Below are 27,930 nucleotides of genomic sequence, written 5' to 3'. Positions count from 1 at the left end.
TGTGTTCATATGCCTGGCTGGTGTAGCTCAGTGGATTGAGCATGGGCCCGCAAACCCAACAGCTATGGTTCGATTCCCAGTCAGGGCACATGCCTGGGTTGCAGGCCAGTTCCCGGCAGGGGACTCATGAGAGGCAACCACACATTGATATTTCTCTCCCTCTCTCCTTCTCTCCCCCTCTAAAGATAAAAAATAAATAAAAAATAAAATAAAATAAAATGTGTTCATATGGTGTCTTCCATTTTACGACAGACTCTTTAAAGTTGAAGGATGTAGCTACATTTTCTGAGCTCTAAGTGCTTTTTAAAAGTTGAGATATAGCTCTGGCTGGTGTGGCTCAGTGGACTGAGTACCAGCCAGCCTGAGAACCAAAGGGTTGCCAGTTCGATTCTCAGTCAGGGCACATGCCCTGGGTTGCAGGCCAGGTCCCCGTTAGGGGTGAATGAGAGACAGCCACACATTAATGTTTCCCTCTCTTCCTCCCTTTACTTCTCTCTAAAAATAAATACATAAAATCTTTTTAAAATAAAAAAAAAAGTATTTAAAAAAATTAAAATTGAGATATAGCTGTGGTCGGGTGGGTCAGTTAGTTGGAATGTCATCCTGTATACCTGACGTTTGCAGGTTTTGATTCCTAGTCAGGGCACAAACCTAGGTTGCAGGTTTGATCCCTGGTCAGGGCACATATGGGAGGCAACCGATGGATGTTTCAATGTTTCTTGCTCACATTGATGTGTATCTCCCTCTCCCTCTGTACCTTCTCTTTCTAACAATAAGCATATCCTCAGGTGAGAATTAAAAAATAAAAATAAAACTTGAGATAACATACCACAAAATTCACCCCTCTAAAATATACACTCAGTGGATTTTAGTATATTAGAGATGTGATCCATCACTACCATCTAATGTCAGAACATTTTCATCATCCCAAAAACAAACCCTAGTAGGTTCTTGTAACAAAATATACCACTCTTATGGCGGGGGCCACTGTCGATAATGGAGGAGGCTGTGTGTGTGTTTGTGGGATCAAGGGGCATATGGGAAATCTCTGTACCTTCTCAGTATTGCTGTGAACTTAAAATTGCTCTGAAACATAAATTGATTAAGAACAATAACAAAACAGAAAAGAAAAGAAACCCTGAACCCATTGGCACTCACTCCCCGTTCCTCCACTTCCTCCCGCCCCTGGCTTTCACTGTCTGCGTTCTGTCTCTGGATTTGCCTGTTCTGGATGTGTGACCCTTTGTGTCTGGCTTCTTTCACTGAGCATCACATTTTCAAGGTCCATCCATGTTGTAACATTTGTCAGCACTTCATTCCTTTTGACGGCTAAGTAATATTCCATTGTGTGGATAGATCAGAATTTGTGTATCGTTTCAATCTATTGATGAGTGTGCTGTTTCTACTTTTTTTAAAAAAATATTTTATTTATTTATTTATCTTTAGAGGGGAAGGAGAGAGGGAGAGAAACATCAATGTATGGTTGCCTTTCGTGCGTCCCCTGCTGGTAGTTGGCCTGCAAGGAACCAGCCTGCAACCCAGGCATGTGCCCTGACTGGGAATTGAACTGCGATCCTCTGGTTCACAGGCCCGCGCTGAATCCACTGAGCTACACCAGCCAGGGCTGTTTCTACTTTTTTTGAATAATGTGAATAATGCTGCTGTGTGTGTGCAGTTTTTATTTTTTGTGTAGATGAAGATTTTCAGTATAAGTATACTTTTTAAAAGTTTTCTTAACTTATTTTTTTTAATCTTTACCCAAGGATAGGTTTATTGATTTTAGAGAGAGATGAAGGGAGAGAGAGAGAAATATTCACGTGAGAGAAAAACATCGGTCTGGATCTGTTGCCTCCCGTACACACCCCACCTTGGAATGGAACATGCAGCCTAGGTATGTGTCCCAACCAGGGATCGAACCTGCAAACTTTTGGTGTACAGGACAGCATTTCAGCCAACTGAACCACCTGGCTAGGGCTCAATACAAATACTTTTAAAATTTCATTTATTTCTTTATATCGTATTCTTTCCATTAGCATGTATCCCCCTTTTACTCCCTCCCCCCACCCTGCAGTCACTACCCCATTGTTCACATCCACGAGTCCTTTGACATAAGTGCTTTTTGACAAGTGCTTTGCTTAATCCTCACAGCAGCCCTGTGTGCCAGTGCTGGCATGCCCCACCGAGTGCAGATGAGGAAACTGAGGCTTGTAGAGGTGAGTCCAGTTGGAAGCACTGGGATTCTCTGGCTCCTGGCCACCAGGCCCTGCGATGCCTACTGAGGTGTTTTTGTTCACTTTTCGCAGAGCCGTGCTGAGCGCTGTCCCACAGTAAGTGTTGCTGACTCTTCCAACCAGAGCCATGCAGACCTCAGGGCCCAGATGTGCTCCATGTTCTGTCAAGTTAAGTGCCAGTCACTTGCTCAGTGGTGACCTATGGCCCCAGGGAAGAACCTCAGGGGGTTACAGGAGGTCCCTACTGCGGCAGATTCATCCAGGGATCTGGGACTAGGCATTTAACTGCTGCCTCCTGTACCACCTTGCTTTCCTGGAGGTCCTGAGGCTGCCGTTTGTCTCTTGCTTTGGATTTGGCACACAGACCTGTGTGTACCTGCTGGGGAACTTTGCTTCTGCCACCTCCCTTCCCTCATGGCATGGTGGGTAGGTGTACAAGTCCTGCTGTCAGGCAAGCCCTCGTTCAGGTCAGCTTTGCCACTGTGGCTGTGTGGTTTCAGGCAAGTTTCTGAACTCCGCTGAGCCTGTATTTGCTCATCTGTAGTGGGGGGTCAGAATAATACTACCTATTGATATACTGACTAGGTGGGTGTGGAGCTAAGAGAAGGGAGATGAAGTGCTCACTCAATACACAGCACCTCAACCTCACATACACTTGGGAAGCCACTCATCTCTGGTCCATCCTCACTGCAAAGGCAGGCTGGCAGCAGCCTGGGAGGGGCAGGAGCTTTGTGTGTTTCCCTTCCCCTGGAGCAGTGAGGGGCTTCCATGACTCAGTTCTGCCCAAGGAGGGGAAAGTCAAGGCCAAGCCTCTGAGGTAGGAAACCCAAGGGACCTTCCTGTCTTCCTCCCAACTCTGCCCGTCTCCCTATCCAGTGCTCCTGGCAAAGCTGGGCAGAGCTTGATGCATTCTCTTGTGGTTGCCTTGGCCTGGTCCGCTATCCCTTCCCCAGCTCTTTAGCATGGACCTGCTGCCTCCCTCGGGGACCACTTTGAGTGGGTGCCAAAGCTCACAGCCTGAGGCTAGAGGGGCAGTCATTCAGAAGGGATGTGGGTCAAGGACAGGAGGACCTCTTCTGGCCACCAGAGCGGAGCCTTCAGCTCCCGCCAGGGAAACCCTCTCTGCTGCTGCTGCTCAGCCTTTCCCAGCCCTGCGCCTCTCCTTCTGCTTCTCACATTTCAACTGCTGAGTTACTGGCACCACCTTGTGCTGTTGCTGCTGCTGCAGCTGAGGCCACCGCACCAGACAGATGTTACCCGCCCCCGCCCCGCCATGTGCTGGCAGTGGCTCACTATTGGAAATAGCAGCAGGGGCTCAAGGTCCACAGGGGCTGAGGGAGGAAAAAGCCATCCTGAAACCAGTCGCTTTGCTCTAACCTGGCTCCCCTCCTGGGCTTTATCTTGTCTCCTTTCTCCCTATCTGCCCAAAGTCAAAGCCAAAGCCTCCCAAAGACCCCTAGGAATCGTTCCTTCTTTTGCCTGCCTGGATACTGACAGTTGACCACAGAACGTGGATTCTCTGTTGCTGTGTACTTGACCTTGTTCTTTCATGTAGACGGTGTTTTCTATCTCTATATTCCTCAGTAAACCCAGCTGGGTTCCTCAGAACCTCCTGTTGCACCTGCCTTTATTTGGTCAGGGCTGGGCTGCTAGTCCCAGGTGAGTCCTGAGGCCACAGGAAGTTGTGAGGAGCCTGTAGGGAGCCAGGTGCTGGCACAAACTAACTGGGATGATCTTGGGCTAGCCCCTTGGGGTATAAGTGCTATAGTGAGGACAAAACAGGGAATTCAAGTAAAGCCGCCAGAGCAGCAGCTGGCACTTAGCGGCACTTAAACACTTGTGCCCACATACACATGTGCCTCCCCTCTGCACATACTGGAGCTTTGAGTACCCCTCCCTGGGGAGAGCTGCTCCAGTTTCCTTGTTGCCTTGCCCCTCACAGCCACCCAGGTCTGCTTTCTCATCAGAGCAAACCTCTATCCCTCCCCTGGCCTGGCCGGTTCCAGTCCCAGCCCCTTCCTTTTCCATCCTCAGGTAGGACTGGACACCCTGCCTGCTCTCCCTCACCCCTCTCCGTTCCTCTGAGAAGCTCCAGCTGTCCAAAGAGACATTGGACAATGGACACCCTTTCTGAGCTCAACAGCACCCCCAGCTGTCCTCTTCCTCTGTCCCTCCATCCTTTCTCCTGAACTCCAAATGTCCTTCCTGGTTTCTTACTGGTTTCTTACCGCACCTTTGCTGATCCTTCATCCTTCTTGCCACACCCCCTGATCCCTAGGTTGATTCACTCTCCTTTTATTTTGACCAGAGGCCCCAAGCTCTGTCCTCCCCTTCCCCTGCACTCTCCCATGGGCAGGAACCAGACTGGGTGTCAGATCCCAGCTTTCCAGCTATGCTCGGCCTCAGGCTCCTGTTTGGCCTGCTGGGTGGGAAAATCACAGCCGAGCTGTGTGCTTACAGAGATCAACTGAGGAAGTGGCCAGCCATTTTGATTTAAAACTGAAACACCAGCCTGGTGGTCATATGCTGAGTTTTGTAAAGGGAATGCACCTAACTGAAGCAGGGAATACCTAGTTCCTCCTTGTTCATATGGTGAAAAGCAGATGTTTCCCTGGGGGAAAGTCCCTCACAGAGGGAGGTGAAACTTGACCATGGAGTGTAAGGAGAGGAGCTGAATGCTGAATATGGAGGGGAGAGAAGAGGAATGAAGGCAGTAGCCCACCCTAGTGAGCTCTAGCAGCGAGCCTGGAAACAGGGAGCAGAGCCAGAGAAGGGGGACAGGGGACATGCCACGGGTGGACTCCAGCCGTCTTTTCAAGGGCTTGCCTGTGAGCAGAGTGAGTTAGATTGGGCTGGACAAAGGAAGCTGGCATTGGAGGTCGGGGCCTTTGGGGGCTCCTAGACAAGCCCACTGCCCCCCAAGATCTGCAAGGCCTCTGAGGTGCAGGAAGCCAGAGGTCAGCCGTTCCACCCTAGTCCTTGCCTTGAGTTCTCCAAATGTCATCCCTCTGCTTGCCCTGAAAGCAAGCATCATGTGTGCCAGGCCCCCCCTAGTGGCTGGGGAACCCTGGCCTCATTGGCCCAGCGATCTCTGTGTCTAGCACCCTCTTCTTCTGGCTGCCTGGACACTGACAGTTGACCACAGAGTGTGGATTCTCTGTTGCTGTGGACTTGACCTTGTCCTTTCATGTAACCAGTGTTTTCTTTCTCTATATTCCTCAGTAAACCCAGCTGGGTTCCTCAGAGCCTCCTGTTGCACCTGCCTTTATTTGGTCAGGGCCGGGGCGCTAGTCCCAGGTTGAGTCCTGGGACTGGGAGAGGGGAGCAGGGCATTGGGGGATATTGGGGCTTGCTCCAAACCCCTGCATGTTTAACCCCCTTTCTGCCTTCCTGTGAGTATTCAGAATCCCCTCCCAGGCAGGGGCTATTTGCTTCTATGGGGCCTCCATTACACAACCAACCCCATCTCCTAAACAGGTTGGGGTTCCCCACATGTATCAGAGCATTCTGGGGTGCAAAGGGCTGTCACTCAACTTCCCATTCCCCGATTCATGACATATTCACTTAGAGGAAAAGCCTCAAATTAGTTTTGGGGCCCAAGATTCTGGTTTAGGTTCCATCTCCAATTCTCTCTGCATGTCCTTAGGGAAAGTCTCAACTTTTTCGGCACCTCTTTCATGTTTCCCTCATTTGTGGTAGCAGAATTCTGGTAAGTCCTCCAGTGACCCTTACCCTTGTCTACTCCCCTCCCATGGAGTGTGGGCACCCTATGGATAATAGGGTGTGACTTTCGTGATTAGGTTATGCTATATATACAAAGTTGACATTGAGACAGTGTCAGGCTAACTATATCTATTAGCCTGATCTAAACTAATGACATGACCCCTTTAAAAGTACAGAGTCTTCTCTGGCTGCTTCTGTAAGAAGAAATTACAGAGATTTGAATTGAGAGAGGGATCCATGGGATCCTTGTGTGGGATGCTCCCTTGATGAGATGGAGGGGCCACAGCACAGGGACCTGAGCGTGCACCCCAGTCAGTAGCTAGCAAGCCAATGAGACCTCAGTCCTGTAGCCAAAAGGAACTTAACTCTGCAGACATCCAGTGCGCTTGGAAGAGGATCAGAGCCTCAGATGAAATGGAAGCTGCAGCTGACACCTCGTTTCAGCTGGTGAGACCCTGAGCAGAGAGCCCAGCCATGTCATGCCCGGCCTTCTGACCTCCTGAACTGTGGGATGATAAACAGGTGCTGTTTTAAGCCAATAAATTTGTGGGAGTTTATTACGTGGCAACAGAATAGTATTCTAGACACATGTAGGATAAAAATGAAAAAAGTTTACATCCCACCCCATCCCCCATGGGTGCTACATAGAGTCAAACCCTCCAGCAGCTGCCCTGTTTACAGTCCACCCCCCTCCTGGTTGCAGTTAAACCTTCATTCTTGGGGTTTGTATCTGCCACCTGAGCTTCCAAAATCATGGGATGAGGGCAGGTTCTGAGAAAAGCTGTGCCAGTGGCATCATCAGAGCAGCAAGTTCCATTTTGAGCTGAAGAAAGGAACTCTGGAACCCTTTACTGTGGGGGATCCCTGAACTTCTGGCCATCTTTAGGGTCAATAAAGTAATTTTTAAAATAATAACTTTATTAGATATAATTCACCCATTTAAAGTGTAGGATTGAGTCCTGGCTCAGTGGACTGAGCGCTGGACTGCGAACCAAATGGTCACAGTTGGATTCTTGGTCTGGGCAGTTGCCTGGGTTGCAGGTCAGGTCCCCAGTAGGGGGCACTCGAAGGGCAGCCACACATTGATGTTTCTCTCCCTCTCTTTCTTCCTTCCTCCCTTCCCCTCTCTAAAAATAAATAAATAAAATCTTTAAAAAATAAATAAAGTGAATAATTGATTCGATTCCCAGTCAGGGCACATGCCTGGGTTGCAGGCCTGTTCCCGGCAGGGGCCAGTTCCCAGCAGGGGATGCACGAGAAGCAACCATACATTGATGTTTCTCTTCCTCTCTCCTTCCCTTCCCCTCTAAAGATGAATAAATAAAATATTTTTTAAAAAGTGAATAATTGAGTGGTTTTAGTATATTCAGAGTTGTGTAACCACCACAATAAATTTTGTAACATTTTCATTGCCCCCAAAGAACCCCCCACACTAAGGGTCACCCCTCATTTCCTCCTAACTCCCTCTCATTCCCTGGCAACCACTGGTCTTTCTGTCTCTATAGATTTGCTTATTCTTTTTTTTAAAAATTAATTATTTATTTATTTATCTTTAGCGGGGAAGGAGAGAGGGAGAGAAACATCAATGTATGGTTGCCTTTTGTGCGTCCCCTGCTGGTAGTTAGCCTGCAAGGAACCGGCCTGCAACCCAGGCATGTGCCCTGACTGCGAATCGAACCGCGATCGTCTGGTTCGCAGGCCCGCGCTCAATCCACTGAGCTACGCCAGCCAGGGCAGATTTGCTTATTCTTGACATTTCATAGAACTGGAATCACTTGATGTGTGACCTGTGACTGGCTTCTTTGATTGAGTATCATATTTTCAAGGCTCGTCTATGTTGTGGCATGTGTCAATACTTCGTTCCTTTTTAGTTTTAATTTTTATTTATTATTTTTAAAATTTATTTTTATTGCCGTGGCTGGTGTAGCTCAGTGGATTGAGTGCGGGCCTGCAAACCAGACGATCGCGGTTCGATTCCCAGTCAGGGCACATGCCTGGGTTGCAGGCCAGTTCCCAGGCAGGAGACCCACAAAAGGCAACCATACATTGATATTTCTCTCCCTCTCTCCTTCCCTTCCCCTCTAAAGATAAATAAATAAAATATTTAAAAAATTATTTTTATTGTATTTTTTCCATTACTATTTATTTCCCTTATACCCTCTTCCACCTCCATCCATCTCTCCCCTTCATTCCTTTTTATGACTAATATTCCATCATGTAGACGGGCCGCATTTGTATACCCACTCAACATTAAAGCCTGTTGATGACTCTTTCATTCTTCCTAACTGGAACTTGGGGGTGGGGCAGTGAGAAGAGGAGCAAAAGGGAGGGAAGGGTGCCAGGCGCCAGCTCAGTAGATGATCTGCGTTTCTTTTTGTTAAAGTCTATTTTATTGAATATGCTGTTACAGTTTTCCCAATTCCCCCCTTTATCCTCCTTCTGCTCTGCACGCCCCAGCACTCCCCCTTCCTTAGTTTGTGTCTGTGGGTTGTACATGTAAGTTCTTTGACTTTTCTGTTTCCTATTCCCTTCTCAATCTCTCCCCGTCTATTTTATGATCTGCACTTCTAACGGGGATCATCTGTTCATCCATGGGCAGTTATTAAGTATACTCTTTATGAGATGTCCTTTTTTAAAAAAGGTGGCTCATTTTTAACATAGATTTTTAGAGAGAGGGAAAAGAAAACCCATTGATTTTTGTTCTACTGCACACTCACTGGTTTATTCTTGCGTGTGTCCTTACCAGGATTGAACCTACAACCCTGGCGTATCTGGATGATGCTCTTAATCAACTTAGCTACCTGGTTAGGGCCTGAAACCTCATTTTTAAAGGGCACACAGTCTGTGGTCTGATTTTCACACCACTTGATCCCCTGTGTAGTTCTCTCTACTGTAAAGCAGATGAACTCCATATTCAATGTCAGCTTTACCCGCCTCTCTCCCCTTTCATCTGTGGTTTTAGCAGGGGAGCTGGGGAGAGCTTGGACTCTCTGTCCCTCCCTGCGTATCACCAAACCCTGTCATTCTCCCTGGCCCAGCTCAGACACCTCTGGCATCCTGTCACCATGGCATGGCATCCTGGTACAAGTGATGTATCAAATACTGCTTATTGATTGCTTATTGATGCCAGGCATGTCACTACCTGTGACAGCCTGCAAGCTGGGTGTGGTACAGCCTGTTTTACAGATGAGGAAACTGCGTAAGGTTGAGGAGCTTGTGTGGGTTCACCCTGGAGCTGGAGTTCAGGCAGAGTCTGGATTCTGAACCACACTGCATGGCTTCCACTTCTTTCTGGAATTGTTTGAAGAGCAGGGACTTTGTGTAGACCGAAGAGGTGTGAGGACTTGTGGCCACAGTGGGCGAGGGTCCCAGATTTCAGGAAAAAAGAATTTCAAGAGTGTCAGATATGATGACAGAAAACAGCTCTTTGGAGGTCACCAGTGATTTTAGCAAGAGCAGTTTCTGTGGAGTCATGGGTGTGGGTGGACTGAGCAGGCAAGAAGGGAAGAGTGAGCACAAGAACCACTTCAGGAGGTTTTGTGGTAAGGGAGACTGGGAAAAGCGTGGTAGTTGAAAGAGGATGCAGGCTCTTGGGTTTTTTTTGTTTATTTGTTTGTTTTCTCAGATGGGAATAAGGCCAGCTTGATCATGGTGGTGGAACCATCCAATAGAGGCACAGCCGCTGGAGGGACGTCTCTGAGTACCACAGGGAAGGTTCTCTGCACAGACATTCATCCAGACACATTGCAGGTGTAGGGAGGGAGGCAGAAGTGGTGGTGGAGTGTGTGGAAATTCTCTTCTAATTGCTCCCATTTTCATAGGAACAGGACTTGATGTCATGAATTGAGCGTGAGTGTGAAGACCTGGAGGAGGTGATGGAGGTCTTGTGGAGAGGAGAAGGTGGAAGAGAGAATGGACGGGGCAATATGAAGCGATTGCCAGGCACAAGGATCCACTCTTAAGAACTTGGTCTGGCATTTAAAAATAAGATCATATGCCCTGGCTGGTGCAGCTCAGTGGATTGAGTGCGGGCCTGTGAAGCAAAGGGTCGCCGGTTTGATTCCCAGTCAGGGCACATGCCTAGGTTGCAGGCCAGGTCTCCAGTTGGGGGTGCATGAGAGGCAACCACACATTGATGTTTCTCTCCCTCTTTGTCTTCTAAAATAAATAAATAAAATCTTTAAAAATATAAAAATAAGATTAGTCAGCAAGGTTGTGGGATTTCATTTTCCAGCCCTGTCCAGCTTGGGTGGGGGTAGAGGCAGGGCAGGAAGTGTGGTTAGACTTGACAGGAGAGTGTGTGCAAGATGATTATACTGATGGGCTGTGAGTTCTAAGCCAGACAAGGAGGGAAGTGCGAGGGTAAATGAGGAAAGTTGGGAGGATCAGTGGGGTCGGGAGAACTGCTGTCCACAGGCCAAAGCCAGCCCACTGACCATTCTTTGTTGACTTTTTGCTTGTTTAACTTTTTTTATTGTGGTAAAATACATATAACACTAAATTTGCTATTCTAACCATTTTAAAATGTATGATTCAGTGGCATTAATTACATTCACAATGTTGTGCGATCACCACCACAATGTCCAAAAATTTTCCATCACCCCAAACAGAAACTATAGTTGTTAGACAGTAACTTCCCATTTACACATCCCCCAACCATGGGTAACCTCTAATGTATTTTCTCTATCAATGAACTTGCCTATTTTAGATATTTCCCATGAGTGCAAATATACAATATATGACTTTTTGTATCTGGCTTATTACACTTAGCATTGTTTTCAAGGTCCATCCATGTTGTTGTATGTATCAGATCTTCATTCCTTTTTAGGGCTGAATAATATTTCATTGTATGAATGGATCAACAAAATTTCATTGATCCATTCCTCAGTGGATGAGCAGTGGATGGTTTGCACCTTTCAGCTGCTGTGAACACCATGTACAATGAAATGTCTGAGTCTCCGTTTCATTCTTTGGACATACATACCTAGGAATGGAATTACTGTGGCATATTGTATGTAACTGCTGCCTCGCTTTGTATGGCTCAGAAACAGAGTGGTGTGGTAGACAGCACCCCCTCCAAGATATTTGTATCCTAATCCCCAGAATCTGTGGATGTTACTTTACAAAATGAACTTTGAACATGTGACTAAGTTAAGGATTTTGAGATTGGGAAATTATTCTGGATTATATGGGTTGGCCCAAGGTCATCATAAAAGGGAGTTAGGAGGGTTGAGGAAGATGTGATGACAAGTGGAAGTTGGAATGACACACTTTAAAGATGGAGGGAAAAAGGCCCTGGCTGGCGTAGCTCAGTGGATTGAGCACAGGCCTGTGCACCAGATCGCAGTTCGATTCCCAGTCAGGGCACATGCCTGGTTTGCAGGGCAGTTCCCAGCAGGGGACTCACGAGAGGCAACCACACATTGATATTTCTCTCCCTCTCTCCTTCTCTTCCCCTCTAAAGATAAATAAATAAAATCTTTTAAAAAATAAAGATGGAGAAAAAAAGCCACAAGCCACTTCCAGAAGTAAGAAAAAAGCAAGGAAATAAAATACAAAATCTTAAAAAAAAAAAAAGCAAGGAAATAGAGACCCCACACACTTTCAGAAGGAACACAGCCCTGCTGACACCTTGATTTTATCCAAATATGTATAACCCATTTGGACTTCTGACCTCCAGAGAACAAGTTTGTATTGTCTTAAGCTACTAAATTTACAGTAATTTGTTACAGTAGCAGTAGGAAACTAATACAAATAACTTTTACATGCCCTTTCAGAAATTTGCTGACTCCTAATTTAGAGCAAGAAGGTGATTGGAGGTCAGATGTTAAGGCTCTGATGGGTTTTGCTGAACACCTTCTGAGGGCTCCAGGAGGCACTGTGAATTTGAGTTTACAGTTGGGGAGGAGAGGGAGACAAAGTCAGATTAAGGGATGTACAGAACCTCCTGGGGATGGGGGACAGCCTGGATTTGGGGGACTTACTGTGTTACTGCCATAGTGACGGGAGAGAGTTGGAGTAGGACTGGGGGCTGTGTTGGTATTTCAAGCCTTAGGGCAGGAGCTGCTCAAAGGACTTGGGGTTTGTACATCTGAGACAGCTGAGGGCTCTTTGTGAGAAAGTGCCTTTGGCAGAAATGGAGAGGCCAGGCTTTAGTGATGGAATTCACAGGGGCCAGGCTTGGTCAAGGCAGTTCCATAGAAGAAAGAGCATGGGGGTAGATACAGTCCTGTTAGCTGTTATTCATTAGCTCATTCATTCATCCAGGCACTATACATGTTGTTCAGTGCATAGTTATGGGGCTCTGTATCCTGTTGTTCCCAGATGTCATAGTTTCCTGAACACATTCCCTGTCCCCACAGTGAGGCCTTCCAGGGACTGTGGGTTAAGTGGCTTGGGCTCTGTCTTTAGAGGAACTGCCCAATGGGTTGCTTTGGGGATTGGAAAACATGCATGCAAAACTGCTCAACATCTACAAGGTGCTCGAACTATCTAGTAACAATAATATTTCCTAATAATAACGGTAATCCTTGTTATCAGTAGGAGTATTTCAATGAGGAGGTACGACTTGGGCAGAACCTTAAAAGGCAGACCGCGTTGGGAAAGGTGGTAGGCAGCAGGCATGACATTCCGAGGCCGTTGTGGGCTTCCTGAGTCAGGGATCAACCCTCCAGCAGTCCGAGGAGAGCCTAGGGAAGGAAGGTAGGGACCTGGTGAGGGTGGAGGAAGTTCATCGGTAGCCAGTGTCCTTCTCCTCCCCGTCCCAGGCCAACACCCCTCTTAGAAAGCGCACTCTGGCGGAGGAGCAAGTCTCGCATTGGCTTTGCCATGAATGAGAAGCTGCAGCGTTCCGTCCGCCCAGGCCAAGAATCCTAACGTCCTGCGTTCCCGCGAAGAGGGAAAGTGTGTGTGTCGAAGGTTAGGATGGGACCCAGCAGCAGCCACCAGACCTCCCAGCCGGGCTGGCAGCCTGCCCCGGGCCGGCAGCCTGCCCCCGGGCCGCTGCTGTCCTGGCCTCGCTCCACCTTTCCCTCCCGGCCGGGGCCCCAGCTTCCTAGGGCTGCCCAAGGATCCGAGGCGATCGGCGCGCCCCCTTTACATTCCTCTCCCCGGCTCTGGGATTCCCAGGCTTTAGAGCCGGGGCCGGGCGGTGGGGCAGGGAAGGAGGGTGGGAGGTGGAAGGCTGGCTGGCCTCCGAAGTCGGCCCCAAGTTGCATATGGGAAGCGGTGGCTGTGACGCAAGTTTCTAGGGGGCCCTGAGCTCGGAGGGAGCGCGCCAGAGTGGCTCCACTCTGTGCAGTTACAGTCGTGAAGAAGGAAAAGCCCCGAGCAGCACCCCAGGCCGCCAGGCCGCCTTTGCCCGGCCCAGCTGCTCGTCCCCGGCCCCCGAGGACCGCAAAGCGCACAGACCCTGCACTGGACAGTCCCCGCCAGACCCCGGCCGCACCGGCTGGGCTCCCTCGCTGTGCCTGGTTGTTTTTTTTTTTTTTCAACGCTTGCCAACCTGTCAGCTGATGGACCTCATCACCCATAGTGGCGCATGTAGCTCGGCCGCAGTTCGCTCCATTCACACAGCGCCCTCCAAGTCAGCCCGCTGCCCCTGGCTCCCAACGCCCAGGGGAGGCCTGCGGACCCCAGCTGTCCCTCCGCCCCCGGGGGCCCGAGCCCTTCTCTCTTCGGCCTCGCGCCGCCCCGGGGGCGCTGCAAATAGTCCTTTGTTTACATGCAATTCCTTACTCCGCGGAAGGAGGCCGGGGGAGTGCTGAGTTTTCACCAGCTGTTTCCCGCCTTGAAACAGACATCTGATCAGCTGCAAACACACACACACACACACACACACACACACATACATACACGCGCCCGGGGAGGCAGGCCGGAGAGACCTCCCTCCCGCCCCTCCCTCCCCTCGCCGCCGCCGCCGCCGCCGCCAGCATCTGGGACTGGCCGATTCTGCACCTCCGTCCGGCGCTGCCCTTTTATTCGGATTTCCATCTTGCATTCTCCGGTGGACCGCGGGACCCGGCTCGTGCAGAGAAGGGGGGCCGATCGCTATGGAGTATTTCATGGTGCCCACTCAGAAGGTGCCCTCTTTGCAACATTTCAGGAAAACAGAGAAAGAAGTGATAGGAGGGCTTTGTAGGTGTGTACTCCTTCTCCCCCCATTCCCTTCCTACAATTGCAGCCCCAGGCCAGCTAGCCCGGGCGGGCGCGCGTGTGCGCACGCATGGCCCGCGCCGCCGACCCCGTTCGCCTTTCTTAGCTGCCGGGGCGGCTGCAGCCCTGCACTGTGGTCTTGCGCCGTCCGGGGACTCTCCTCCCTCGGAACGTGGGGGCCCTGAGTGGCCCTGGTCACTTTTGTCCGCTGCAGGCGGGCGAGTCGCGACGTTTGTAATTGCAAACAGACCCACGTGGTTCTGCAGCAGTCCCGGCCATGCTTGGTGCTGGTGGCTTTCCCCGCGCGTCCTTCTTCCCCCTCCCGCATTGGCTTCCTTCCTCTTCCTCCTTCCTCGCTGTCTATGGGCGATCCCCGCAAGGGGTATGGGGGCCCCGGGGCGCGCGGGGGGCCGCGGGCGGGCGGCTACAATGCAGCCACGCCGCAGCTCCGGGCGTGGGGGGGGGCGGGGAGCCGGGTGATGTGCGTGTTTGCCCGACGCGGGGCTGCAGCGGGGTTGGGGGCGTGCTTGCGTGGGGGTGTGGGAGTGGGCGGGACCCTAGGGGCCAGCACGGCTGGCCTGGAGCGCCGCGGACGGGCAAGTTGCGACCGCTAGATTGCTCCCTCGCTGCCCGCGCCCGGGCGCTGTTTACTAGCGAGGCCTGGACGTGACTCTGCAGCCCTCTTGGAGTAGGCGGACCTCCGCGCACCGCCTCGCGGGAGCTGTAGTTTTCCGCGTCCCTCTGGTGCGGCATTGTGGGAGCTGTAGGCGAGCCGGGGCCACGCTTTCCCCGCACAAAGCTTCGCCACCGCGGGCGGGATAGGCGAGGGAGGCCAGGTTGGGGAGCTTTGGCGGCAGTGGGCATCAGAAGCCATCCCGAGTCTCACCAGGCGCGGCACTTGAGCCTCTACCGCAAACTTTCCCATGCCACGGCCCTCCCCCAGTCATAAACCGAAAGCGTCAGGTCTCCCAGCTGGATGGGTGGATGGGTGGTCCGAGGTCTACAGCTCACCCCAGGAGCCACTTCACAAGTTTGACCCGGGCTGCACCAGATCCACCCTTTACCAAAGGGTGATGAGTTCGCTCTATACTCCCACCAGAATCACCCTGGACACTTGTTAAAATGCCGGTTCCTGTAACTCCTATCGCTAGAAGGGTCTGGCGGGGTACACACTGAACACCACCGGCGGGACAGCTCTGCTTCGTTGGGGCAGGGGCCGGTTATCCCGCTGCCCAAGTTTGGGACCTTTGATCCCTTTGCTGAGGCACTGCTCTAGGAGTGAAATGGCTCCCTAGGGTTGAGGCCACGTGCTCTCTCACGCTGGGGAAGGTAAGGCTCGGGTATTGAGGGAGGTGGAGCCCCCAGGTGGTGTGGCCCAGTCTGGTGGACACCAGTGACTGCAGAAGCCAGGTTGGGGGAAAGCCGCTGCACGTGTATTGCCCAACCCCCACCACACTTAGCTCCCACCTCAACTACTCTCTAGTACAGGGAGGATGGGCCAGTTGGTGGGTTTTTAAATTAGCAGGGCCTCCCTGAGTGCAGGCCCTTCTGAAGGGCCACCTGGGATACCTAGCTGTAAAATGTTAAAACAAAAATTCTGGAATTCAGTATATTCTAGGGACTTGTTTTGCTAGATTTTTCTCAGTGAATTGTCAGTCTTCCTGAGTTAAGGGGCATTATGATTCCTATGTGGTGTGAAGACACAGGCTTGGAAAGGAAACAGTTACAGCAAGTGGTGGGGCTGGAACTTCAAGGATGATCCCAGGGCCCTACTCTTAGCCCCTGAGAAAGGAAAGGGGAAACGCTGCTCCTTGCTCAGAGGAGGGCTGCACGGCGGAGGAGGTGTTGAGCTGCTCCACATGCTAGAGAGGACACTGCAGGCTCTGACCCTGGGCAGGCCTGGTGTGGTGAATCCTGGTTTCACACTCCCTGTTCTTAGCCCCCTTTAGAGGAGTCCATTTGTCCCCCAGGGGCCAAGTGCCCAAAGTGGCAGGATCCCCCTATAGGGCTGGGCATGGAGGTATACTCAGCTTGCCGTGCTGGGAGACAAATGTCAGTTTGTGCGCTGGGTGTGAAGTTGGGGCCTCTGGGTTTGTTCATTTCTAGAAGGAGTTATGGGGTGAGGTCGGAGACCTGTAGAAAATTGAGGTTGTGGGTTGGACATGACGTTCTGGCCAAATGGACTCACTTTTTGGGCTGGTGGACTTTGTTCCATCTCTCAGACTAGTAGGGTTCCCTGCCTCTTCAGAGGGTGCCCCCCGACCCCCACTGCAGTGCACAGCAGGGTCCTCACAAGCCTGTGGTTTTGCACCTGTCACCTAACTGGTCTTAGCTTCTGTAAATGGAACACCTGTGAAGTGTGGCTACACGGATGAAAATGCTTGGTAGCTGTTAAAATGGCTCTCAAACTCTCAGAACCAGGAGTTTAGGGACTGCCCTCAGCAGAGAAAGAGACCAGCTGCCCTCAGGAGTTTGAAAACAATTAGGGGCTTTTGAGTGAGTTGGGTCCTGATCTGGTATTTACAAGGCACCTGCTCTGTGCCAGGTTTGAGGATATCACAGTGAATCAGACCAGGCCCCTGCCCTTAGAGTTTGCAGTCTCATGGTACTGAACGGTCTTGACGGCCCTTGAAGGGAGACTCATGGGTTATCCTGCAGTCCTGAGTACTACCTCTGGAAGAATAAGGCATCCTGTTATTCTCAATCTCTCTCTTTCTCTTTTCTTCTCCTATTTTATTTTTTATCCTCACCTGAGGACATTTTTCATTGTTTTTAGAGAGAGAGAAAGGGAGAAAGAGAAAAACATTGATTGGTTGCCTTCTTTACGCATCCCAACCCGGGGATTGGGTCTGCAACCTCAGTGTGTGCCCTGAGTGGAAATTGAACCCACAACCCTTTGGTTATGGGGACAGCACTCTAACCAACTGAGCTGCACCATCCAGGGCTCTCCTCCTCCTCCTCCTTTAAACTTCACCATGACCCTGTGAAGTAAGACCGTATCCCCCCATTTTACAGATGGGGAGACCGAGGCTTTGAGAGATGAAGTGGCTAAGCCTGGGGTTCCACAGCTAGTAAGTGGCAGGGCTGGAGTTGGCACTTGACCCACTGAGTGTAGGACTCCCTCTGAGGCACTGGAGAAGCTGTGGGGAGGAGGTGTTTCTGCTGGGTACAGCCTGGATGTGGTGTGTTCAGGTACTGAGGGCAGACGTGTAGGCTGCTTGGAGTGGGGTCTATGGATAGAAGCAGCGGGAATGGGCCAGGGCCCTGGACTGCTTTAGTACCTGCTGCAGAGAGAGGGATAAGCACCTTGGGCATCCTTGGTGGGGGTCATCTTCCTCCCTCTTGTACTTGAAAATATAGGAGAAATCCTGTGGTTCTCCAACTGTGTAGCTGTTGAGTGGCAGGTGTGTGAGTGACTTTGGGACAGTGTGAGATGAGAGTTGTCAGTGGCTAATTTGATACTAGAACTTGGCAGGGGTGTCTAAGGAGGTTGGGGGCCACCCACTGCCCTTGGGTTGGGCATGAGGGGCAGCTGCAGGTCAGGATCTAGACCTGAAGAGCGTGCTCCCAGCCCTGAGCCTCTGGCTGGGATGCTGGTGTTGTTCCCAGGGGGCTGTCTGGAGGTGCTCGGGTAGCAGTCCCTGGCCAGCCCCATGAGACTGTTAGAGGACACGTGGGTGGGTGAGAAGCAAGAGATACCTGGTGTTAGTGGACCTGGGCCACCTTTGTTGCTCACCTGAGGGGTCTGAAGCTGATGTGGAAGGTGAGAGGGGGTGGGTGTAAGACTTTTATAATGACCGTAAATCATGTTTACTTTTGCAAAATTCAGAAAGAGATGCAAAAACACTTTTTTTAAAAAAATTTATTTATTTATGTATCTTTAGAGGGGAAGGAGAGAGGGAGAGAAGCATCAATGTATGGTTGCCTTTTGTGCATCCCCTGCTGGGAGTTGGCCTGCAGGGAACCAGCCTGCAACCCAGGCATGTGCCCTGACTGGGAATCGAACTGCGATCCTCTGGTTCGCAGGCCTGTGCTCAGTCCACTGAGCTACACCAGCCAGGGCCAAAAACACTTTAAGAAATGCAAGTATTTTAATATTTACAGTATTAGCTGGAAATTCCGATTAGCTATTCTTCATAGGAGTCCCTGGTTGCCCAGCACTTCACCAATCAGAACCCCTGGTTAGCCACGAACCCAGCAGTCCAAACTCCTGCTTAGTTGCATCTATTAAAGAAACTGTCAGTTGGTACTTCCAGGGCTGCTTCGGTGAGTGAGGGTGGAAAGTCTTGGTGGCAGCCCAGGTCCCCATGAGGAACTGTAGCTTTGGGGAGAAGTCTTTTCTGGGATTTAAGTTCGCACCAGGTTAACCATAGCTGATTCCTGAGCCAGGAGGCTGGGCTTATGAATTTGGTGTTGAAGAAGACAGAGTGGAACATTTGGCAGCTTCAGATGAGTAGGAGACAACATAGGCCCCTGCATACCACCCCCCACCCCTGCCCTCTGGAAACTTTGTCGGAGGCTTTCAGGCCTGGGGCCCTGCAGTCTTTGGTCTCAATTCGTGGGCATCCTGGGGATGAGGCAGAGGCAGAGGCGGAGGATGTGCTCCCTACAGCTGAGATTTCATGGGCAGATGAACAGGCTTGAGGGGCAAGAGTCGGGGATTTGGGGTGCTGCCTCTTGCAGCCACATATAGGGCTCTGTGTGCGGGCCCTCAGTAGAGGGTGTCATCAGCTGGTGGGAAGGAGAGTGTGAGCTTTGGCACCCGCAGGTGCCTGCAGCTCCCTGATCTGGCTTCCTGACCTTGGGCCTGTCACTTCCCTTCACAGGACCTTGGGTTCCTTATGGCAGTATAATGATGCAGCCCCATTGCTGGATTTTCATGCGAGTCAGACAGGGAAGCCTGTAAAAGAGTTCTGTGGTGGTAATAGGAGTTAATGAGATGGCCAGGCATAGCCATGCTTGTCCCTTCTACAGGGGTAACCATCACCTGTCTGTTGGGGCGTGCTGCTCTGGGACAGTGCAGAGCCCACTCTGCTCTGTGGCGAGACCTCTCGGGAGTAAGAGCAGGGCCCCGGGATCCAGGTTCAAGTCCCAGCCCTACCACTTGCTGAGCTATTCTATTTCTAAGCCTTTGTGTCCTCATCACACACAGGAATCGTAAGGCCACATAACTCAGAGGAAGATTGTGACAATTCAGTGAGAAAATTCCAGCAAAGCAAGTCGTTAGCACATTGTAGTAAGAACTTTAGAGACTTCAAAAAAACCCAGAAACAAGAAAAAAAGTATTACTCTGTTGCTAGGCCCTCCGGGTTGGCCCTTTGTAAGGACTAGCACTCAGGGCAGCCCAAGGGTGGGCATGGGCTCCTTTTTTACTCCTTACTACTCTGGCCTGCTCAGGCCTGCTCAGGCCTTTGGGCATCACCAGGAGGGATCCAGGGACTCGGTGAGTGGGGTTCTCTCCCTATATCTCTTGACAAGGAGGGTGATGCTGCCAGACAGTCAGTCACTGGTAGCCTGGCTGCCTATGGACGTCTCTCCCCATCTTCTCTTGTCTCTCAAGGACTCCTGACTTTAATCCACCCACTGTAGAGCTTCTGGAGGGCACTGCTGGGCGTGGGAGGCTGGACTCCGCTCTAACCCACCCTTCCCCGAAGGGCAGGCACACCTCTTCATGTCAGACCTCTGACCTGCGTCTCCTTCAGCCGCCCAGTCACTCCCGTTGTAGGGGCAGGGAAGCTGGGAGGAGTGGTAGAGCCCAACACCTGGCTGTCTGACCTGAAAACTATGTCCTTCCTTTCTATGAGCCCTAAGCCCCATCTGTAAAGTGGGGGTCATGAACTCCCTTTATAGTTCTGGCGTTCCGAGGCGCTGCAGGGACTGGTGGAGGAGCGGTCTTGTCTCTGGACCCCCAGCAGCAGCCGATGTGGATCCCACTCCTGGCCTGTCCCCAGCTGACTACCCTTGGCTGGAGAGGAGGCCGAGGTGCAGGAAGCGGCAAGGACAAGTGCAGTGTCCTGTAGGGAGCCGAGCCCCTGTAGGGACAGATACGGTGGGCTGTGGGGCCAGGAAAGGCCTTGGCTGTCTCTTGCTGTTGCAGATGTGTTCCCTTCCTGGTTTTCATGCAGACTCCTTTCTCTCTGGGGCCGGGTGTGGGGGCATGGCATAGCAGGAGAGTAGGACCAGGCCCTTTTTTAAGCTCAGGACCCCCCATCTGTGGAAATAGCACTGCCCAGAATCCTTTCTCCATTACCCCAGACACAAGGGTGTGAGCTAGGCCTGGGCCAGTCAGTCCAGGGCGGGTGAGGGGGCTCAGGAAGGAGCCAGGGCTGTGGCTTAGGGTGGGGCTAGTGGCCTCTTATGGCAGCCCAGCATCTGGAAGCCATCAGGTCGGGGGGGGGGGGTATTGCAGGAGAGGGCTGGGAAGGGGGGATATGCCTTCTTGAGGCCACAAAGAGGCCCACTCGTTGGGAGCAGTGGCTTTGGGCCCACAGGCCCTGTCGCCATCTCTGCTTCCCGCCAATGCCTCTCAGCCTGCAGCTTCACCCCTTTCCACTGGCTGCCTTCTCTCTCACCCCACAGGCTGCTGCTCCTGCAAGATGCAGTCACAATACGCAATAACATTGCCTACTGCGTGCTGGAAGCCTTGTTTCTCTGGCACAGGGTGGTCTGCCTTTTGGAGTGGGTGGGCGTGGGAGAGAACTGTCCCTAGGGGTGGTTGTCTTGACATCCCCTCCCTGGAGCGAGTGGTATCTGTCTTGTCTTTGAAGTCTTAGCACAGGGTGGCTGGGGCCGGGCTGGGGGCACTATGGCTGGAGACACGGCTGTGGGGATGCAAAGGGAGTAGGGATGTCTTCTTTAGGGCTCTAGACTATGACTCTGAAGGAGATAGTTCTTCAGGTGCATGGCAAGGATCTCAGAGGAGTCCCAGGAGCAGGTGTCTCCTATTGTCACCTGAGCCTACCTGCATCAGAGTCACAGGAATTCTTGCTGGGACCTGGGGTGTGCGTGGTGACTTTGATACCCAGACATCACAAAACATGCTGCTCTATCATCCTCCTGATCTGCTGGGGTCTAGGCATCAGACAGGTCTGGCATCTTTTGCAGGGGGAGAAATGAAAGTTATACAGGGGGCCCTCTGGAGATGAACTGTAAAGATAGGGGCCCATTGGGGACAGGGCACGGAGGACACCTAGCCTGAGTGTGTCCCTGCCTTTCCTCGCAGTCTTGCCAACATTCCACTGACCCCTGAGACTCAGCGGGACCAGGAGCGGCGGATTCGGAGGGAAATCGCCAATAGCAACGAGCGGAGGCGCATGCAGAGCATCAATGCGGGCTTCCAGTCCCTCAAGACCCTCATCCCCCACACAGATGGAGAGAAGCTCAGCAAGGTGGGTGAAGGCTGGGAGGGCTTCCTGGAGTAGGTGGTGGGCTCAAGCAGAGAGAAGGACGTGAACTTCAGTAGATGCTGCGTGCTGGGGCTCCTGACTTGTCCCTCTCGCCCTCAGGCAGCCATTCTCCAGCAGACGGCGGAGTACATCTTTTCCTTGGAGCAGGAGAAGACCAGGCTCCTGCAGCAGAACACACAGCTCAAGCGCTTCATCCAGGTAGCACCTGCAGAGGCCTCCTGTCACCTCAATACCTGTCCTCCTGGCTTGCTCCTCCTGGCATGGGCATGTCTGGGCTCAAACACTGGCCTGGGACTCTCATGAGGCCGCAGGTCTCACCCTTCCCACTGACACACCTACTTCAGGCACTTGTCTTCCTGCCCAAGCCTCAGTTAACCCATCCATAAAGTGCAGTTGAGCGACTCCGGAAAGAACTAGAAGGTTTTTGGCAAGCACAGGTCCATTCTGCCTCTGTTTCTGGCCCTTGGTCATTGTTGGCTTTGCAGGATGGGGCTCCCAGTGCCAGAGCACCTGGGTTGACAGCTTTGGGGGCTGCGATGGAGCCCTCCAACCTCCCCATTGGTGGTGGTGGTACAAGGCTGTCAAGGCACACTCACCAACCCCTTGGGGTCCCCAGGAGCTGAGTGGCTCGTCCCCCAAGCGGCGGCGGGCAGAGGACAAGGATGAGGGCATTGGCTCCCCAGACATCTGGGAGGATGAGAAGGCAGAAGACCTGCGGCGGGAGATGATTGAGCTACGGCAACAGCTGGACAAGGAGCGCTCAGTGCGCATGATGCTGGAGGAGCAGGTGAGGCAGGCAAGCAGGCCATTGTGGTGGGGGAATTCCAGTCCCTCTCTCTTCCTCTTCTCCTGTCCCTGCTTCCCTTGAGCAGTTATTTACAGGAGCGTCTGCTTTGTGCCAGGTCTAGGAATGGGGGTTTCAGTGGGAAGCAAATCAAACAGGGGCAGAACCCTTGGGTCACCATCTGTGTTGGGTGGAAGGTTTTTTTTTTTTTTTAATTTTTATTTATTTATTTATTTTTAGAGGGGAAGGAGAGAGGGAGAGAAACATCAATGTATGGTTGCCTTTTGTGCGTCTCCTGCTGGTAGTTAGCCTGCAAGGAATGGGCCTGCAACCCAGGCATGTGCCCTGACTGGGAATCGAACCGCGATCCTCTGGTTCGCAGGCCCGTGCTCAATCCACTGAGCTATGCCAGCCAGGGCTGTTGGGTGGAAGGTTTAGTCAGGATTTTACACTGTCGAAATGCAGCTGTGATAAGGGTCCTGCAGGAAGCATGGGCATTGGGAGGGGGAATTGGGCTGGTTCTAGAGAGGCTGCTCCATGGATTCTCTGTCAAAAGACTTGAGCTGACTGTGGGAAGTGGGCCAGGGGGTCAGTTCTCAGAGTTAACCAGGAAGAGAGGAGGGTGCCCCCCAAAAGAGGAAACCGCATGGGCAGAGCCCCTGAGGCTGGAGAGAGGGATGGAAGGACTGAGGGGGCATGGCACAAGGAAGGTCGTGGTAGGAGAGGAGGTGAGTCAGAGAGCTTGGCAGGCTATGGGAGGACTTCGGTCCCTATCCCAGGTCTTTTCCTGAGGGTAGCAGGCTCCTGCTCGGGTTTGCAGCAGGAGCAAATGGCCTGCTTTTCAAGGGGTAGAATGTGGGGAGGCTGACCTCAGCAGCCCTGAGGGCCCCACACTGAAGGAGTAGTGAGTGTGGTTTGGGCCCTGCCCGTGAGCCTACCTCTCCGTCCCCAGGTTCGCTCGCTAGAGGCTCACATGTACCCGGAAAAGCTCAAGGTGATCGCACAGCAGGTGCAGCTGCAGCAGCAGCAGGAGCAGGTGCGATTGCTTCACCAGGAGAAGCTGGAGCGGGAACAGCAGCACCTTCGGACCCAGGTGAGTGGGAGGCACCTGGGAGGGGCTGTGTGGGCCGAGGCTGGAGCTCTCAGACTCAGCATTGGTGCCTCAGGGCCCTGTAGGGCAGTCACAGGGCCTAAAGAGTAATAGTAAAGACATTCCTAGTTTCCAGGTATCTTGCACACGTTACTACATGAATCCTTGTAGCAACCCTTTGAGGCTGTTTTACTGATCAGGAAAGTGAAGCTGAGAAAGGCTAAATTACAACGCCCAGGATCCTCAGTGATTGGGGCAGGGATTTGAACCCCGGCTGTCTAAATCCAGAATCTGAACTCCTGACCACCATTGCACTAGATGTCAGGGTTCTTGCTTGGCACGGGACAGGGAAGGAGCCATGGGTTCTTGGATGGCTGGAAGCCCCTCTCTAGGCTGTCTTTCCTTTGTTGCTTAAGATGAGGGAGTAAGAGGCCCTAAACTACCTGGCCTTCTGTGAGTGGTTGGCAGAGGCTGTCTTGAGACAGTGGGCACAGAGACATGGTTTTGGAGGACATCCTATATATCCCCTGTGACTGCCAGAGGGAAGGGCAAGCTCCCTGAGCCTTTGGAGAAAGACTGAGGGCCTCTGTCTCACAGCTCCTGCCCCCTCCGGCCCCCACCCACCATCCCACGGTGATCGTGCCTGCGCCGCCACCCACTCCTCACCACATCAACGTCGTCACCATGGGTCCCTCCTCAGTCATCAACTCAGTTTCCACGTCCCGGCAAAATCTGGACACCATTGTGCAGGTACTGTGCTCAGGGAGTGGGCCTCACGTGGGAGTTGTCTTCTGGGAACAGACCCTTTGGGGGAGATTAGAAAGCAGGGGCTGAAGGGAAGTTAGATACGGCTTGTATATGAGGGAAGGTGTGGAAGCTGGGTGTGTGTGTCTCTGCTTTCATCCCTGAGTCTCTCTGTTTGCAGGGGTTTGGCGCGAGGGCTCTATGGGGACAGTAAGGGGTAGAAATGGGGGATGGGATGGACTGGAAAACCTTGTTCCTTCTCTCCATGTGGGGTTTGTTGAGAGGGTCCTTTGCTTCCAGAGCCCCCAGCTTCCAAGTTCCTATATCCAGCTCTTGGTTTGGTCCAGAACTTCCTCTCACCATCTCCTAGGACCTGGGATGGGGATGGAGGTGGCAGTGGCTGGGAGGGTGACAGTTAAGCCTCTTACAGAGGAGGGAAAAAGAAGATGATAGCTCTGTAGGTCAGGCCTAAAGTCACTGCTGTACCCATCATCCACTGCTGTACCCATCCTGGGGCAGAGACCCTTAGGGAGCTGAGGACATCACAAAGAAAGAAACATAAACCAAAAAAGGCCCATCAACTCCTGGACCTTTAGCTGTACATCATTCCAGCAAATTGAATAATAAAATTAATTATAAAAACCTTTTATTAGTAAACAGACCAACTTTACAGTATGTAAATAAACTAAATGGTGGTGACTTCCAAGCAGCCCTGCCCTATCATCTCCAAGGGGTTTTTTAGCTAAGGAGAGGATTTTGCTACCCTTGACTTTAGCAGGCCCCCTGCTGCTTTGCCGGGCTTACTTCTGGACCTTTCTGGAGTGTGTGTGTGTGTGTGTGTGTAGATGCTGGCTGTCTTCATGCCTGCAGCCATCCTTATCACAGCCTGTCCTCCCAGGCGATCCAACACATTGAAGGCACCCAAGAAAGGCAGGAGCAGGAAGAGGAGCAGCGGCGAGCTGTAATTGTGAAGCCAGTCCGAAGTTGCCCTGAGGCCCAGGCCTCCGACACTGCCTCCGATTCGGAGGCCTCGGACAGCGATGCCATGGACCAGAGCCGAGAGGAGCTGGCCGGGACTGGGGGGCTTCCCTGACCACCCCCTCAGCCCTCCTCTCCCTTCTGGGGGCTTGAGGGGGCCGGGGCAGCAACAGGGAATACATGCGGGCCAGCGAGTGAGGAATTTTTACAAAATTACAACGTCATTTGGGTCTCTTTTATGACCTCTTTTTCAATACTGTAAATCGACCTTTGAGCAAGGCCACCCAACCTGAGGTCCTGGGGGCTGGGGCGGTGGGAGCGAGTGTGTGGGAGCACCTGGACACCTGGGGCTGGGCCTCACAGGGAGGCTGGGGGAGCTGACACTTGAGGTGCCTGGCCTCTCTCTGCCAAATCTTTTTTTTTTTTTTTCATTTAAACATGTTTTTAAGAACAGGGAAAATCAAATAAAACCCCAGCGGATTTCTGCCCTCCCTAGAGCTAGCCCTAGGACTGTCAGTTTTTAATTCGCCTTTCCCTCCACTTTTTGGTTTTCCTCTTTCTCTAAGCACTTACATGGGCTGGGAAGGCTGGCTGGGTCAGGACTCTCTGGGGTTCCAGGGTGGAAGTTGCTTCTTCACTGGGGTTTGCTGCTGCCCTTTCGCCCTGCCTTCCCTTCCCTGCTCCACCTCAGCACTAGGGTTTGCCACTTTCCACTACCAGCTGGCCCCCACCTCTCCCTCCAGGTTTCCTATCTTCGACCTTCAAAAATGTCTTTGTCTCTCTCTTTTTGTTTTGTTTGTTGATTGGTTTTTTTTTTTTGGTTTTTGTTTGTTTTCGGAATTTTTTGTTTTGTTTCGTTTTATTATTTTTTTTTTTACAATTTTGAGGTCTTTGTGTTCAAGGAGAGCTATTATATTTTGTTAAAGAAAGTGGGGGGGCGGGGAACCAAGAGGCCACCATGCCTTTATAAAGAAACAAAATAAAGTTTGTACTTTGTTTTTTAGGTTGTGTCTCCTGGGTGCATGCCGTCCTGCATTGCTGGGGAGGGCTTCCTGCACTACGGAGAGTGTGGGGTGCTCTTTGGGCCTGCCAGAGGGGACTGGATGTGAGTCAGCTCATGATGACTCCCCCAGTTTGTGTGGTATTGCAATGAGAAATCAGGGTCCTCAGATCCCCTGGGATTACTCTGGGGATTCTGCCAAGATGGGAGATGGTGTTGGGGGGTAGGGGGATAAGGGGAGTGGCTCCCAAGTCCTTGGTTGGGGGCCAAGGCGAGAATGAACAACCAAGTCGTAGGTTCCTATCTCTTAAAGAAAGGACACCCAGTCAGGGCACATGCCTGGGTTGCAGGCCAGTTCCCAGCAGGGGACCCATGAGAGGCAACCATACATTGATATTTCTCTCCCTCTCCTTCCCTTCCCCTCTAAAGATAAATAAATTAATTAATTAATTTAAAAAAATAAAGAAAGGACATAGGATGTCAAGGGCCCCTGGATGATCTCCAGGCTTTGCTACTTTTTTAGCTTCTATGACCTCCCTGAATCTGTCTCCTCATGTATAGAAGAGAAGGGAGCACTCCCTTGTGGTGTGGTAGCTCCGTTGGTTAGAGCGTCATCCTGATAGGCCAAGGGTGTGGGTTTGATCTCAGGTCAGGGCACATACAAGTAGCAACCGACGACTGTATATGCAAGTAGAACAAAAAATGAATGTTTCTCCAAAATCAATAAATTTAAAAAAAAATTAAAAAATAAAGAATGCAGGTCCTGGAGTTGGTCTGCAATGGTCAGTTGGGAAAGCCACTTATATTTGAGCCTCAGTTTCCTTTTTTGAAACTTGAGAATAGCCTTGGCTGGGTTAGCTCAGTTGGTTGGAGCATTGTCCCATACACTAAAAAGTTGCAGGTTCATTTCCAGCTCAGGGCACATACCTAGGTTGCAGGATCCATCCCTGGTCCTGCATATGGGAGGCAACTGATTATGTTTCTCACACTGATGTTTCCTCACGTCCCCTCTAAAATCAATAAAGATGTCCCTGAGTGAGGATTAAAAAAAGTTGGGAATTTTTTAAAAAAACAAACACAAATTGGAGACAATAACTGCACAAGGGCAATGCATTCATGTGGGGGAGGGAGGGGTCCTTTTAAGCACATGCCTGGGGACTGAGGCCAGAGTGGAATTAACCAGTTCACTTCTCAGCCCACAAAGAGTGCCTTCAGATATGAACTTGGTGAGTAGAAAGGCAGACAGGAGCCTGCATTTTTTAAAGTTTTATATATATTTTAAAGGTAAAATTCCCCCAAAGTCAACCATTTTAAAGGGAATGATTCAGTGGCATTTTGTCCAGTCACAGGATTGTGCAACTGTCATCTCTATCCAGTGCTGAAACATTTTCATCACTCCAAACCGAGCCCCTTAACTCATTATTAATCACCTCATTTATCTTTCCTCTCAGCCCTGGCAACCACCAATCTGCTTTCTGTTTTTTAGTAATTATAAAAATTAAAACTAATTTACATTAGGTAAATTCATACCTTTTAGTTTTGGGTTGTGTGGGTTGTGAGTTTTGACAAATACGTACAGTTGTACAACCACCACCACAATCTCCAGATTAGTTCCATCATCCCTAGTGTCCCCACCATGTTCCTTTGTGCTCCACTCAGCCCCTGGTAACCATTGATCTATTTCTACAGGTTTGCCTTTTCCTAAATTTTATGAATGGAGTCACACAATATTTGGCTTTAAAAAAGACATTTATTTCTGAGTGGTGAAATTATGAGTAATTTTCTAAAGATTTTTTTTATTTTTAGAGAGAAGGGAAGGG

General features: G+C 51.3%; 2 protein-coding genes and 1 long non-coding RNA gene across 4 annotated transcripts in view; all 3 read left to right on the top strand.

Annotated features, from left to right (window-relative positions):
- Positions 1 to 1,861: 1,861 nt before the first annotated feature.
- LOC118975812 (uncharacterized) lies at positions 1,862 to 7,012 on the top strand. Its single transcript, XR_005064143.1, has 3 exons — positions 1,862 to 1,891; positions 2,149 to 2,213; positions 2,304 to 7,012. It is a non-coding gene; the product is annotated as an uncharacterized LOC118975812 (long non-coding RNA).
- Positions 7,013 to 13,806: 6,794 nt separating this feature from the next.
- On the top strand, positions 13,807 to 26,346 carry TFAP4 (transcription factor AP-4). 2 transcript variants are annotated; one of them, XM_037029944.1, is made up of 7 exons: positions 13,807 to 14,094; positions 21,331 to 21,496; positions 21,614 to 21,712; positions 22,131 to 22,301; positions 23,251 to 23,391; positions 23,986 to 24,138; positions 25,031 to 26,344. In XM_037029944.1, the coding sequence occupies exons 1-7, from the start codon at positions 14,006 to 14,008 to the stop codon at positions 25,223 to 25,225; spliced, it is 1,014 nt and encodes a 337-aa protein (XP_036885839.1). In that variant the 5' UTR covers positions 13,807 to 14,005; the 3' UTR covers positions 25,226 to 26,344. The 2 variants fall into 2 exon arrangements, with proteins under 2 accessions (XP_036885839.1, XP_036885840.1); XM_037029945.1 differs by lacking the exon at positions 13,807 to 14,094 and adding an exon at positions 14,694 to 15,437 and having other exon boundaries at positions 25,031 to 26,346.
- The window catches only part of SRL (sarcalumenin), a 56,444-nt gene continuing 51,229 nt past the window's right edge, over positions 22,716 to 27,930 (top strand). The window contains exon 1 of the mRNA XM_037029940.1: positions 22,716 to 22,730. The gene's annotated coding sequence lies outside the window, so the exon portion shown is untranslated. The remainder of the gene's footprint in view (positions 22,731 to 27,930) is intronic.

The sequence above is a fragment of the Sturnira hondurensis genome, unplaced genomic scaffold, assembly GCF_014824575.4.
Source record: "Sturnira hondurensis isolate 20B ecotype Veracruz unplaced genomic scaffold, ASM1482457v3 Scaffold0020579, whole genome shotgun sequence".
In the NCBI taxonomy this organism is placed as follows: domain Eukaryota; kingdom Metazoa; phylum Chordata; class Mammalia; order Chiroptera; family Phyllostomidae; genus Sturnira; species Sturnira hondurensis.
This window is presented reverse-complemented; position numbering and strand designations above follow the sequence as displayed.

Coding starts and splice junctions, on each gene's coding strand:
- TFAP4 (XM_037029944.1), top strand. CDS start 14,006: ATGGAGTATTTCATGGTGCCCACTCAGAAGGTGCCCTCTTTGCAACAT. Junction 14,095..21,330: donor GTGATAGGAGGGCTTTGTAG/GTGTGTACTCCT, acceptor CTTTCCTCGCAG/TCTTGCCAACATTCCACTGA. Junction 24,139..25,030: donor ATCTGGACACCATTGTGCAG/GTACTGTGCTCA, acceptor CTGTCCTCCCAG/GCGATCCAACACATTGAAGG.